At 43.0% G+C, this 14,956-nt stretch overlaps 2 protein-coding genes across 18 annotated transcripts in view; one reads left to right on the top strand and one right to left on the bottom strand.

The window, feature by feature from the left end:
- Positions 1 to 2,078: 2,078 nt before the first annotated feature.
- Yod1 (YOD1 deubiquitinase) lies at positions 2,079 to 8,693 on the bottom strand. Its single transcript, NM_001008889.2, has 2 exons — positions 8,220 to 8,693; positions 2,079 to 7,413 (listed from the first exon to the last, which is right to left on the bottom strand). Exons 1-2 carry the CDS (start codon positions 8,545 to 8,547, stop codon positions 6,710 to 6,712), a joined length of 1,032 nt encoding a protein of 343 aa, NP_001008889.2. The 5' UTR covers positions 8,548 to 8,693; the 3' UTR covers positions 2,079 to 6,709.
- Positions 8,694 to 8,876: 183 nt separating this feature from the next.
- The window catches only part of Pfkfb2 (6-phosphofructo-2-kinase/fructose-2,6-biphosphatase 2), a 43,637-nt gene continuing 37,557 nt past the window's right edge, over positions 8,877 to 14,956 (top strand). For 4 of the 17 annotated variants that reach the window (XM_063272027.1, XM_039090338.2, XM_039090337.2 and 1 more), the window contains exon 1: positions 9,983 to 10,115. In XM_063272027.1, the coding sequence (XP_063128097.1) occupies positions 9,989 to 10,115 (127 nt within the window). In that variant the 5' untranslated portion in view covers positions 9,983 to 9,988. Of the gene's footprint in view, positions 9,016 to 9,040; positions 9,210 to 9,982; positions 10,116 to 10,142; positions 10,286 to 10,377; positions 10,622 to 11,364; positions 11,489 to 14,956 lie in introns of those variants that run through there. The other 13 variants (NM_080477.3, NM_001033964.2, NM_001033965.2 and 10 more) reach the window with 10 other exon arrangements.

Genomic DNA, 14,956 nt, shown 5'->3' with positions numbered 1-14,956 from the left:
TCTTCACGGGATCCCACATCATTCTAATTCCTTTACTGCATTGTATGCATTTTTTCCTCCCAGTGCATATTGCATCTAGGGCAGTTCCTGACACAATGGCACTATTCAATAACTGCTCATTGAAGGCATCTGTAGTTTTGTAACCCTAAGATAGGTGACAGCACACTTCCCAAGTAAGGGGAAGGGATTAAGAGCTTACCTGAAATAGTTTAGCTTCTTCTAGACGGAGTAAAGTCTTTCTCATTTTCATTTTGAGAGTAAGAGAAACAAAACTGGAGGTGGGCACGATGGTTCATGCAAGCCTTTAATCTTGGCACTTGGAAAATATCAGGAGGAAGTTTCAATCCTGGTCACAAGCCGGAGTCTACCTGGATACTGAGTGAGACTCTCAAGGAAAAACAAAAACCATCCCATACATACAAGTCCCCAAATTGGATGTTTTGATATTAAATGAACATAGTGGGAGGGCCACCTTTGCAAAAGGTCATACTTCAGTCTGTCCCATATTCTGGAGGTTTAAGAATTTGATCAGTTTCTCCTGTGATACTCATGCTCTAGGAGAAGTAATTCAATAACGACCAGAGGGAACATTAATTTCCTAGCCTCAGTAGGAAGTAATTTCATCCATAAAACAAGATGCGGAACTCTATTAACTGTCAAGTTTGGTCTACAATTGGGTGGATATTTCAGTACAGTATCTGCCAGGAGGAAGGGCGCCAATGGAAACGTTCATGTTCTGCTTCTGCTGTTCCCCCCCCTCCCCCCGTCTGCCACTTCCAAGTCATACCCTCCCCCCTTCATGGTGGTAGTCATGGAAGGTAAATCACAAGGAAAGTAAATGTCACAGACATTCATTTCTAGAACTGTTGAACCAGGAAATCTAGAGAGTCTTCTGTGGCAGTAATGAACAAAAAAGGCAATAAAGAATTTGGTAAATTACTAGGTCTGGGACAGGGAAAGGGTAGGCATGGTATGGTATGCCTAACATCTGGGGCCACATTTCTTCCGGAGAGAGTTGTCCATTCCAGACTGGGTAGCTGAGATGACAGACAGCTGAATGGTACTTTTGATGGCTGAATTGAACAAGGACTATACCCAGTGTAGGTTAGCAGCCCAGTGCACTCCACACTTAACTGAGTGGGAAGTTGTTTGATTTATAGTTACCCTCACATTTAGTTACTCTGAGTGACCTGGCACTTGATGTCACCGCAATAGACAAAAGGCATCCAGACCAGAACACAATTTCAAAACAAAGCATATTTGTGGATCCCCTGTTTTTAATTGCCAGATTTCAGGCTTGGAGATGTAAGATCTTTACCAACTCAAAAAGTATGCATTTGCCACAAATGGATGCCCTGCTTTTTAGTCTCTACCACATCAAAGATTCTCTTTCCCAAACTTTAGCAGAATAAGTGGAAAAAACCCCGGTTTTCTGTGTGTGCGCGTGTGATATCTTAATAGCATTTTAAAGGAAGAAGAAATTGTTTTGTAATTATTTTATAGGTAGTATTAAAATATTTTTCAAGATGGCAGAGACCAACTGACTTCTTATACCAGTCATAATGCAGGAGACACAGGATTTGAGTTTTTAAAAAATATTAAAGCATCCATTTCTCCTTTTTTCCATTTCTTTCTATTCTTGTTAGTTTCTTGTGTGCTATGTGTTTATGGACTTAGGTCAATTAGAAAACTCTGGCCAATTGTAACAACTCCATGGTTTTTAATGTTTAACTGCTGACACTGAAGCAATATCCAGTGTCAGAGAAACCACCATCTTCAAACAGATCTAAATCCATCCAGATCCTACTCTACTAAAATCAGGAACATCCAACCTTTCCAATTAAACAATCCATCAGCAAAGGTTATTGACTTAAACTTCAGGAGATTTAGAAAGAAATTTAGCCAGTGAAGGGAAATTCTGAGTGCCTTCTGGCATCAGTAAAGAGACACACTTAACTACTTGGAGGGTGTGGGAATCAGTTGCACATACCCATGCTGTGGTCTTTGGGAATATGTAACTCAAGTGTAGTATTCTTTACTGGCCCTTTGCCCTGATCCCAAAACATGCTCGCACAACAATGTTTTCACTTCATTTATTCCTTTAAAACAAGTCACTTCATACATTTAGATATTGAAAAATCACATATCATAAATAAAATGAATGCATCTTAATAACAAAGGCAAAATCATGAGTTGTATAAAATGAAGTTAGACATCTCCCAGAGAGCAGCAGTGCATCGACCTTGGAAACTTGCTGGCAAATGACAAGGAAACATTTTGAAAACAACACTAACAACACACTTTCATATGCCAAGAAAACAACTCTGTTTGGCCCCTTTTATTCCTTTGAAATTATGTTCTGAGCCCTGTGTTTCAGGCTTTCCTGGTGATTTTCTTATTTAAGGAACTCTGCCTCGATAAGACTATTTTTCATTCTTATCCCTTTGACAAGCTCTATGTACTTACTAGGCATTCTTAAAGAAAACAAATAATTTGGTACAAATGCATTTCCTGTGGCACCTTGCATGGCACAAATGTCAGGCAGCCCCTGTCTTTTAATAATTGATGGGTTACACTCTACTCGCGTTCTGGAGCCATGCCACGTCGTCATCTTGGTAGAGATGCTCAGCCTCCTTACCTATAAGGTAACCAAATCACCCATTCACTATACTTAAACTCCTATACACAGGTTCCAGTGTTTCAAAGGAAAGCGACAAGGGGTAGTACGGAAGATGCTCACATTCACGCTGCATACATTTCCTTTTCAGGAGCAATTGTCCTTTTCACTTTAAAATGCCATGGGAAGGCCAACACCCTCCCTTAAATCAAATGCATCTAGACACAAACACCCCATAATTCAGTAAACATAATACTTTTTCAAATAAAATAGTCAAAGCACTGTAAACAAAATGCTAATTTTTGAAAAAACAAAACAACAGCAACAAAATACCAAACCTTTCCCATAACCAGGGCAATCTTATATTCCTTGAGTTGGATGTGCCGACACATTACAATAGGTATTAAGAAAACATCCTGGGGCTGGAATGCCGATCAATAAGCAAGCGCTTACCCTAGCAGCAAAAAGCCGGGGTTGGATGCTTAGCACTGTGAGTAACAAACTAGCTTATTCAATAAAGTGTTTCCTTAGGTTTGCAAATACTGCTTGCATATCTTACTCAAAAATCAGTCTCTCCAAAATAAGCTTGCTTAAAATCAATCAAAGGTTTGATGAATGTACTCTTCAACAATCACATTACAGAAGTAACATTGCTTATATTAGGGCAGAGCTCACGCTCCTAACAGTGAGTGAAATTAGACTGTATCCTAAGACACAGCAAATACTGAAGGCAACAGCTTATGAGAGCTGCTGGCTAGCAGCTCAGGGTTGGACTTTATTGCCCTCAAGATCTTCTAGAGAGCTATGTAAACTTTTATTCCCTAATTTTTAAAGTGCTGCAAATGATGTTTCAATACAAGAAAAATGTAATTTTTAATATATGTAAATTTAAGGTCACCTGATTTTTTTAATATATAACATGTGTGTGTCTGTATCATTGTTGCTTAATTTCACATACATCCTTTTGTAATTTTTTCCACAAAGACAGAAAATTCAACTAGGGTAGCTTGAAGGAAGCTAGGCAAAGTTAGGCAGGAGCAGTTAGGGGCACACATGGGTAGGGATAATGTTAATTTGGGATTCTGACTTTTCTGGGACTTGAACTCAATGGGTATTCAATGGCATTAATGGTATTAGTTCCTAACAACAAGGTTAGGTTGGCCAGTAACCACTTGATTATGATCACTTCATATTCATGGAGAGCTTTAAGAAATCAACCATGAATCACTAGCAAAAGATGTGGTGTCATATCACGGAATTCCCAGGGACATTAATTTGGATTACTGCTGTGACTAGGATATCTTTATAAAACCATGCAGAATCGTTAATCCAAAAAAGAGTGGGGAGGACACTGGGGAAGTAGGGGCAAAGCATAATTTTTATTCTACCACTAATGTAAATTGTCTCATTTTAATTAAAAAATTCTTGGAGGACAGGCAAAAACTGAACAGAAAGGGTTTCATTAGGACAAAGTTTCTTTTAGCTTTGCTGCAACTAAATTCACAGATTTTTCAAAGTTCTAAAAATGAGTTTCATCACAATCATTTCAAGAGCTTAATAAATACAGGAGGAATATAAACCAAAACTTTTAAAACTTTTCTATGAGGCTTAACAGCTTGTATTTGGAATGAACAGAAATCAATAATTAAACAATTTGCATATAATGCTTCACCTGGAATGTTTCACAACAAAAACACTACTCTCAAACCAGTTCTCATCAGCAAATGATGAAAATGTCTTTTTGAAAGCCATTTTACTATCAAGTATCTACCTGGCAACACAACAAACCAAGTAAAAGATAAAATAGAAAAAGAAACAATCCCCTAAATATAAATAAATTCTAAACAAGATATAAATAACACTTAGAATAAAGATTTGAGTTTTAAGAAAACCAGTGCTCATTCTACTTCTTTACATTTACTAAACGATTCCTCTGTACATTGTATAGACTCAATTTTAAATTGACAGGAATTATTGTCAAAAAATAGAACATGCCTGACACGTAAGTTATTCAATAAATACTTGTTGTATGAACAAACTTCTGGATCCAAAATTTTAGAGATATTAAATTTGGATGCTCAAGTGGTAAAGGAAGGCAAGCTTTATAAACACGATGAATATCCCAGTGTTACATTTTTAATGTACAGCTATAAATTAAATATTTTATAGAGGAAATAAAAAACTTTAAAAAAAATCTAAGCCAGATGACAGATACAAAGAGACTTTTGTGACAGTCATTTACATGTCGTGAATGCAAAATGCTTGGCATCCTGAGATCACTAGTACTATCTTTAAGGCTCAGTTAAAAAAAGAAAAAGATTTCAATTTGTATGACTATAATAATGCCATTGCCTGACTGGCTATGTGCACAAAGGGTACTCAAGAAAAGTCATCCGGCCAGGTATGGTGGCCCTGCTTGTAATCTCAACACTCAAAAGGCAGAGGCAGAAGGATCACTTTGAGTTGGAGGAACTGGGTCTATATAGCAAACTCTAGGCCAGCAAAGAACACATAGGAGACCCTGTCTCAACTCAGAAAGAATGTCATCTGATGACTGAAGCGTACTTTGTGAATTGTTCAATTGTCCTTAAAGGAACTTTCTAAATTGTTCATTTTAACATTCCTTAACTTGACATGGTCACCATTACCATGTAAAAGGCTAAGGATTTTAAAGCATTTGCTAAGAAGAATCATGGTAAGATATAAGTGCTTTAAAGTACACCAAGGGTTGTCTGAGATGTTTAATAAATGAGATCAAGATAACAAAACTTCACAACAGTCTGCCTCTTTGCATCGTGCGACAGAATACACAACAAATTATAACTTAGCATCCCTGATCTTTAGAAGAATTAGAGGTAGAAAACTTTACCTGGAAGATTCTATAGTGAAGCTAAGTTTTGAGAGCATGTGCCTTGAGGATCAATCCATCAAGCAAATGGCTACATAGCTGACACTAGGTAGCAGTACTCTGTATAAGAGAGCTGTATAAGGCAAGGATTTTAAAACTTTGTATGCATATTTTGGAAGTGAAACAAACCAAATAAATTATTTAAAACTGAAAGTCAAGGATCCCAGATGAACAAAGTACTATCTTGCAGAAATGTGAACTATCTAAGAGCTCATAGCTCATGTCATCTATGGAAACATTTTCAGGAAACCAAAGCATACCACTGACACTTTAGAGGAAGACTTGTTTGTTAAGAAGTGCTTTGAGCTAAACAGTTGAGGCAATAAAATCCCTCCAGAAAAATTTATATGTAAAAAAGCAAAAGAACTAAACTCTCAAGTTTTCAAGATACTTCTTGAATTTTAAGCTAAATTAGCAATTAAAAAGGCATACCCTGCATCATTTAAAAAAAATTATCTAATGTGACAAACACCAATACATGAATTGCATTAAAACACGAGGCCAACAGTCTTTTAAAGCTTCAGTAAGCTGCTTCAGGCACCTTTCCCCCTTTTATACATTCTACTTTTATACACTAGAAATCTCAACAGGACCATATTAACTCCTGTTTTAGATAACATTCGCAAGGGATATACTTATCCCTGTAAAATTGCTTTTTATGTACTTGTAAGTAGTTAGAGACACTTATAAAGTCTACCAAATTGCAATATAAAAAGTTTTGACAATTCTGAGTATCTTCATTTGATGAATCAATTCAGAATTTAGAAACAACTAACTCATTCAAATATTAAAAGAAATCAACTACTGGAGACACTGTGGTATATGTCCAGTGGTCCTCCACAAAGCTTTGCATATTACCTAAAATATGTTTTCTTTTATAAGCTAAAGCCGCAGGGTGCTGGTTTATAATACAATCCAGTCTTCGGGTTAGCATCAGAAGCGGCCAAAACCACCTATTCCAACACCCCGGTAGAAAGAGGGCATGCCACTAGTGTAGACACACATCTGTAAACTTGCACACTGATTTTAATCTTAACAAGGAATTTCAGTGTCAGTCATACTGGTTTAAGATAAAAGGATGGTCCAAGCATTGTGTTCTATTCTGTAGGGTTATGAATAGCTTATTGGAAAACCCAGAGCCTTCTGGATCTGTGAGGTAGTAGGCTCCAATTCTCCGGAACAGATCACACCTCTCCAAAGTTGGTATGGCCTGTCTCCCTGGCATGGTCCCTTGCTTCAGCTTGTCCGGTTAGGCCCTTCTGACACAGCATGCATCTCAGGGTGAAGCGGTTTACATCAGTGAACTGTCTCTTTCTTCTAGCTTCATCAGCTAATTCCAGTGCTTGTACGAGAACAATATCATCATTTGAGGAGAAAATGGTCAGAGGAGGGGTATCCGGATCAGGGAAGTTTCGCTGAAGCGGATCGTAGTGAATGCCATCGTAGATGAGTAGAACCCTTTTGGTATAGCCTGCATCTTCCCCAAAACGATCAATTCTGACTGTCTGTGTATCTACTACACATATTTCACATTGATAAAACTTGGACAGGATTGATATCTCAATTGCTCCCCCCCAAGTATCATCCCTTCTGATCCAATCACAGTACTCTTCGTTTGTCTTTCCCAGTATTGCCTCACTATACAAGTCTGGATCACTGGCTACAATTTGTGCTATGAGGCGTCTCATCTCAGGGGCACAAGCTGGATTCAAGACTCCTCCTTCAACTACATAGTACACACTGGTAAAGAGGCAAGAGTTGTCTGCTGGGACTGCGGTTCTGGTAAGCACAGGCAGAGTTTCCCTGACATAACTAGGAGCACCATGTTTTGAAAACGCAGGTGAAGCTTTTGGTCTGGTTTGGTCTTCTTCAACAATCAGCATGTCACCTGTTAAAAATAAAACAAATCCAGAACTGCAGAGAAATTATAGATTGGGTATTTATTAGCCAACTCAGTAAATTAGAAACCAAATGAGTTAAAGGTATACAGAGGGTTACCAAGGAGAACCCAACTTTGTAAACAAGAAGCCAGTTAGCTCTTTTAAGTTTGTCTGTGTTTGGTTCACTGTGTCTTCAGAAAGAGGAGAAGAGAACAAAATGCTCTGCGTTGCATTTAAACTTAACAAATCTTTCAGAGGTTCTCTACAGACTAGGTAGGTCACCAGGGTGTTTGTCCACTTAGCAGGACTATACCATTTGACAGCTCGAGGGGCCTTGACACAACATGCAAAGCTTTTAATGACCAACACTGATGTCCAAGTTCTAAAACTGGGAACAAATAACTGTTGTTGGTTAATTCTACAGTGAACTCATACGTCCAAGTGTACACGAAACAAACTCAAAACAAATTAACCGAGGGACGGACAACTAAGGCAAAAATCCGTATCTCAACTGCTGACCTGCTGATCAGGATAGGGAAAAAGAACCACCCTGTCAGGGGAAAGGATCCTGCTGTCCTCTGGGAAAGCAGAGAAAACGATTGACCTGGACGCAGGCTTGGGGAACAGGGAGCTTCAAGACTCCAGACTTGTCTCTAAAACACAGTTAAAAGGACTTGACACTTGCCCCGGCCTTCCTGGAGTTCTGGTCCTTCTCGAAGCCCCTAGCTGTCACACCAGCACTTTGCCTTACTGGCTTTACTCTTCTCCCCTCAATGTCCTCCAAGACTTCCCCGGCCCCGGCCGGTGCCCGTACCTGACTGGATGGGCAGGTCCCCGAGAGTGATGTCCCGGTCGCTGAGATCCAGGCACTCTGGTGGGTAGCCGACGAGGATTCGCTGACTGCCAGGAGCGATGCCGGTGATAGCGGCGATTTGGCCCTGCAGTTCCCGTAAGCGGGTCCGGTTGGAAAGACCCTGCAAAACGTGGGTGCCACCCTTGGCCTTGCAGCGGAGCCGCCACATAGTGTCGGCCGGCCGGCCTCCTGCGGGGCCAGCCTTGGTCCCAGCCGCAGCCTGGGAGACAGCGCCGGAACAACCAGCGGGGGGGACCCCAAAATGGCCGCCTTTCGCGCCTCCAAACATCGCGAGAAGTAGCCGCTGGGGCGCTTCTCGCGACACCTCGGTGGGGACTTGGCTTCGGCCCTTCCAAATACACTCCGGCTCTTAAAGTGATAAGGGCAGCCGTGGGTGAGGGCTGGAGGTTGGCCAGTTCTCCCGAGCGCTCCGGTGAGGCGCCCTTCGCGTCGGCAGCATTTATCCTCCAGGGAGGAGGGCGGGGAAGGAGTTCCCGAGTCTAGCAGAGCAGAATGTCACCTTGCAGGGAGGTCGGAAATGATGAAAGCAGCCACCCAAACACCAGGCAAAGCAGACTCATCCTTGAGAAGGTAAACAAATGCCAAGAAAGGTCAAAGGACCTGCCAAACAGTCACTCTGCTGACGAGTTCCTGGCTGCACCGAACTGATTCATTGAGGCCAAGTGGACGGGACGACCGGAGTCCCGTGAGACGAACTTGAAAGCGTCCATCTGCCACCTCAGAAAGACTGTATGAGGTCAGCAGCCCTGCCTGGGGCGATTGCCTCACTCGGGTGGTGGCAGTGTTCAAGAGGACTAACTCTTGTCATCCGGATTCCAGTTCGATTCCTCGGATCCAATTAGGAAGACACTCCATCATGCGATTGGAGTCCTCGTCGTGGCCCAGAGATAGAAGACGGACGGGGAAGGGGAGACCTAACCAGATAGCTAGGTCAGTTTCCAACTTTGTATGTCGAGAGCCCGAGACTGCCTTGAACATAATAAAAGGTGTGCAGTAAACGCCGAATAATGACAGTTTATAGCACGCCTTAACACGCTGGGGGTTGTAAAACGCATTCTTGGACTATGTGGAAGGTGACTTGACTCCCAGGTAAAGAAGGAATGAATAAAAGCAGCTCTAGGGTCTCCCCTGACCCCCCCATCATTTAGCTAAAGCAGCAAGTCCCCCTCCCCACTGTGGACTGTCATTCGCATCGGGTACCAAAGGCATGCTGGGGGCGTGGCTTTGAAAAGCAGTTCTGGGATACGTAAACCCCACTGCAACAACCTGTACTGGGAATCAATGGTAGCAAATCTGTTCCTCTCCACCCTTACACCAGGAGCGGGTGCAGCTCTCCTCCTTGGTTCTTCAAGATGACCCCAGATAATATAGCCTGGGTCCCGGGTTGTACGAGGAAATAAAGGAACGTGCTTTGGAGTCACCTGGAAGGTGAATGAGAAGCTCCCGGATCCGTAGGTTCCAGGATCCTGACCAGAAATTGGAGTTAGCTCTTGCATTCTGGTAGCCAGCCAGGCATCTTTAAAAGCCGACGTCTACCTTCCAGAACCTAGTCTAGCTGGAGATTCTGGGGTGAAGGCGTTAATCCTCGTTTTTTTTTCACCAGTCACTCCCACGCAAGATGTCAGCCAAACAGGTCTCGCGAGAATAAAAAAAAAAAAGTAAGGCTTTTAATTAACCCCGCCTTCAGCTCGATTTGTTTCCAAGCAACAATGCCACCAAGCTCTACTGGGTCCGCTGTTTTGGGAGCGGACAGCCTTAAGCTGTCACAGGTCCTCCCAGACCCCAGGAGCCCGCCCCCGGCCCTGCAGGTGCTTCATTGGTCCAGCGTGCCTCCAGGTGAGGACTGACGCGGGGTTGGGCGGGCCCGAGCGCCCCACGTGACCCCCCCCCCCCCCCCCAACCCCCGGAGCCCGGACTTCTTCAGTCTGCCTGCTCGCTCTGCTTCCCGGCGCTCCGGTGGCGACACCGGGTCTACAGCAGGGAGGACGAATAGGACAGGTCATAGGGTGAGCGATAATTGAGCAGTCTGTACGTGGGGCTGGGGTCCTGCGCGGGCGCGGTTAAGGTGCAGAGCGACGGTGCTTCGTGCTTTAGGGAAGGGTAGCTCCCGTGACACTCCTGGGCGTGCAGCCCTTCAGGGACGCTGAGCCGCAGCTGGTGTGTGGGGACTGAGAGAATTGGCTCTGTCGGGAGCCATGCACGCTTTCTCTCTCTCTCTCTCTCTCTCTCTCTCTCTCTCTCTCTCTCTCTCTCTCTCTCTCTCTCTCTCATCTTTTGTCTTGAGCTCCTTGCTATCAGGGTTTGAGAAGTGAGCCCCAGTCCCTCTCACCCTAGTTTTGCAGGTAACATTGAGTAAGTCATTTACTTCCGCTGTGCCCTAGGGTATGAATAGGCAAGAGCAGGGAGGCTAGAGAGCAGAGAACGTCTGAGAATGTAACAAGCTAGGGTTATCTCAGTTCCGCCAAGGTTCTTCCTCCCTAGAATGTGCTTTCTCCCCTGGCCCTCCCACCACAATCCCCAAATTCATTCTCACTCCCGCCTCTCTCCCCCTCTCCTTTCCTCTCTTGGTCTCCTTCCCTCTGTCCCTCCCTCTTCCTCTCCCCTCCCCCCCTTCAAGACTGTACCTTTGGATAGAGATTGCTTTCTTGATAGTTCACTTGATCTATCCGCAATTCAGCTCTCTTCTGATTGCCACCTCTGTTCTGTCCATAGCCTTAAAACTAGAATGTGAGGACAAGAAGCTTGACCAAGCTACTTTGGTCGGTTGTCTTCATTTGTCAATTCTGTAAAATAAGATGAAGTAATTGTGATAAGAGAATCTGCTTTGTTAAGAGTATTGAAAGGCTTGCTAGGTTTGAGATACACGACTATGAAGCAAGGCAGCAAAGAAACGCAAAGTTGGAGGGAAGCTGTGGAGGTGAGGAGTCAGGGTTGTGACTTATCCAAGAGAAAGTGTGAGTTAGGAGCAAGAGGCTGGATCTGGATCTTGGTAGGGGCCTCTCCCTTTTATCACACTATAGTCCTCTGCATCTGTTTGAGGGACACCTTCCTTCCCTTCCTTCTATTGTATTCTCTCTTTCCCCAGGTGCCTCCTGAAGAACTACCATGTCTGAGAATAGTACATTTTCCACAGAAGACAGCAGCAGCAGCAGCTATAAACCCCACGCCTCAAACCTCCGAAGGGCAGGGAAGAAATGCTGTGAGTTCTGGTAAAGAGTGACTGACTGCTGATCTCTCTTAGGATTTTTGTCCAGAAATAATGTATTTGTATCCTAGACTCTTTTGCTCTGTGGGGGTCTTGCCCGGATATTGCCCCAGAACCCCAACTTGCTAGGTACTTGCAGTGTAACCCAGGCTGCCCTCTGACTCATCATAAAGATTCCTCTTTTAACCTCTTGAGTACAGATGTGTGCCCATGTCTCACATGGCATAGGACTTAAGACAAAGTCCACAGTGAATAATTCACCGTCTCAAACTAGTAGGCTTAGTGTCTTTGGGGCTTCTTGCTGTTTTTATTAGGGATATGTGGGTAGTTAGAGCAAGTTATTTTATACATAGGAGGGGCAAATGTCCTGGTACAGGATTAACCCGGGGCTGTCACTCTCAGTTTCCTTTATCTCTTGGACTGTGTTCTTGGAAGGTGACACTCATTACATACATTGAAGGCAGAAGCCAGGCATGGTGGCCCACACCCATAATTTAAGTCCTGGTGAGATCGAGGCAGAGGATCAGGGGTTCGAGGTTGTGCTCAGCCACACATACTTAGTTCAGAGTAAGCCTGGGTTACTTGAGACCTGTCTCAAAAAATAAACCCAAGTTGCAGGTGAGAGCCAGTACTTGTCCTGTCCCTCCCAGCCCCGAGGGGAATGAGCTCTGACCTGTGACTCACAGTGCCGGGTGCTTGAAGTTCTTACCCGGTGAGCTTTGGGGTTTTGCAGATCCTTTCACACAAGCATTTTAATGTACAGAGATGGCAGAAATCAATGATGGCAGGGGAATGAAGCATCGTTTCTTGTCCCCTTGACTCTCCATTCCTAAGCAAGGCTGTACACTTCCCTAGAAATCTGGAGCATTGGTCCTCAGATGTTTCTGGAAACCTCAGGAGCCTTTTAGCACTCGTCCTTCAGGAATCCTTTGATCAGTTCTCACTTTCTGGAGAAGTGCTTATGTGTAGGAGTAGGTGGAAGGAGGTGGTTAGCCTGAGGTCTGTCAGGTTACTTCCTTGTTACTTTCAAACTCTTTTATCTGGCATCCATGAGGCATGTGTTGGATTGGTGCAGTTATAATACTGAGCTTGGCACAGCTCTATGGTTAGGGTCTCCTTTTCTTGCCAGGGCAGGAAGCTGCTACCTAAGACAGACTGTGTCCTGAGTAAACTCACAGCACGATGCTGGATTATAGTCCCTTTGGGCGACTTCCAGGTCTGAATGGTGGTGGTGCTGTTTCCTTGCTAGGTACCCTTGAGCAGTTGGCTTAAGCTCTGTCCTCTTCAGTTTGCTCTGTAAGGAAGCCAGCCTCTCTCTGTGTGCCCTTTTACCTTCTCTCTTTCTCTTCTCTTCTTTGGCAGTGTCTCACTCTGTAACCCAGATCAGCATTAAACTTGTCATTCTCTTGCCTTAGATCCAGAGTGCTGGGATTACAGGTATACACTGTCATTCTTAACCTAGTTTACTCCATTAGAGAGTGGAGACACTCTAGACTTTGTAGCAGAGTAAATCGTTCTCCCAGGAATGATGTGAGAAGTAAATAAGTACCCATAGACAAGTGCTGAGATGAATGTTGGACACAGCTGCTGTCATTTTTCACAAGTGACTCTACCTTTTGTATTTATTTTTGAAAGTAAAGTAAACATATTACATATAAATAGACTTACATTTAAATGCTGCCAGCATCTCCTAATCTAAGAGCCTTGTAAGGAATCATCTTTGCAGTGAAGAATATTTTCTTTTATTTGACAGTATCATAACCCAGTTGTTCTGATCCAGTTGCCCCTCTTAAAAGAAGTGTGCTCCAGTTACTAGCTATGTAGTCCAAAGACAGCAGAGAGGGATGGGAGTGGATTTCAGAAAGAGCTGGTTCATATCACCAGCCCTTCTAGCTCTACCTTGTTCTCTACTAGCCACTCCAGCCTGCTTGCCTGACCCTTTGCAGCTCTTCCAGGGCTTTTGATTACAGCAAATCAAATCTAGGGATCTCTAGACTCATCCCTGCTCCAGACTCTAGGTTTTTTTTTTTATAATCTCTTTTAAAACTGCTTTTTCTACCCAACTAAAGGACTCTGAGTTGTCATTTCTATACCCAGTTTTTCTTACATCATGGCTAGACCGTGAGATTGTGAGATCCTTAAGAGAATACAGTTTGTTTTCCTCTGCTGTGGAGAGACTTGGCAGTTTGATTCTTCTAGACACCGTGTTCTCATCTATCTTACTAAGGAGAGCAGATCCATGGGCACCTCTTCTGCTTTGCGCTCGTCCTTTTTTAAGAACCTCACTCAGGTAGGTATCTTCTCTCAGTTGATAAACCCAGTCACCCTGTTTGCATCGTGTGGAGAAGGTGCCTTGTTAGAGACTCCCTGGCTGCCTGTGTTGCTTTATTTATAGCTCAACTCCAGCTCCTTGCTGCTCATTACACCTGCTTGCTAACTCTGAATCGGAGAAGTGACTGGTTTCACCTCAGGCAAAAAGATGACTTCAAAGGAGCCTTTTGGGGATTTGGGTTGTTCCAGGGATGGGGTTGAAGGAATGGATGGGGTATTTTTTTTTTTTTTAAATCAGAGCTGAGGACCGAACCCAGGGCCTTGAACTTGCTAGGCAAGCGCTCTACCACTGAGCTAAATCCCCAGCCCCTGGATGGGGTATTTTTAAGGTACCCAGGTGAGGGTGGTTTTGAGGTCACTGAGAGTAGGGTCTTAGATGCTTTCTTTATTTAAGTCCTTTCTTTCTCATCTTTTGTTTCTTTTATTTATTTTAAATATATTGTTAGTGGATTTGGAGAAGACAAATGCATTTTCCCTAAATACAAAAGAAGCAAGTTTAGAAAATCTCTTCCAGTCTCTCCTATCTCTGCCAGACTCACTTCTTTTAGGTGTTTAATTCTGGTGCGTCCCACTACCAAACATAGGTGTACTCATGATATACTCTTCTGTTACCGTTTCTTCATAAAGAATTTACTCTACTTTGGAATCTTTATTTTTTTCATGTTGGCAAATTCAGATTTACCTTTCTACACTGTGTGAATTTCAACCAATAATTGTGTGAAGCTTCTCACTATCAAATAGAACACTTCAGTGACCACTTTAGTACTTCTTTCTGCTCATATCAACAGCTTTTCTTACAGAAGTGAAAGGAGTGTGATAGACCCAGTGGAATCTTCATTCACATTGAAAATGCGTTCTTTAAATTTTCAGTGCCTCAAGGTATTTATTTGCTGGAGGTTTGAGGTTTGGTATCACTGACTATAGCTACAGTGCTTAGCAGAACCACCAGTTTTCTAGTATGTGGCTACAGTTTTGTGAGTGCATTTCATGCTTATCAGTCAGACCGCAGAAGGCAATCAGGTTTTACAACTTTTAATGCATAAAATTAAGGTAATATTAATGATTACGCTTTACGGGTTACATATTTCAAATGCTGGGCCCATTTAATGTTGATAATGGAAAAAATCCTTGGCCACAAGAA

The sequence above is a fragment of the Rattus norvegicus genome, chromosome 13, assembly GCF_036323735.1.
Source record: "Rattus norvegicus strain BN/NHsdMcwi chromosome 13, GRCr8, whole genome shotgun sequence".
Taxonomy (NCBI): Eukaryota; Metazoa; Chordata; class Mammalia; order Rodentia; family Muridae; genus Rattus; species Rattus norvegicus.
This window is presented reverse-complemented; position numbering and strand designations above follow the sequence as displayed.

Excerpts from the sequence above, each read along its gene's own strand:
- Yod1 (NM_001008889.2), bottom strand. The coding sequence starts at position 8,547 with ATGTTTGGAGGCGCGAAAGGCGGCCATTTTGGGGTCCCCCCCGCTGGT. Across the intron at positions 7,414-8,219 it reads GGACCTGCCCATCCAGTCAG|GTGACATGCTGATTGTTGAA; the intron begins GTACGGGCACCG and ends TATTTTTAACAG.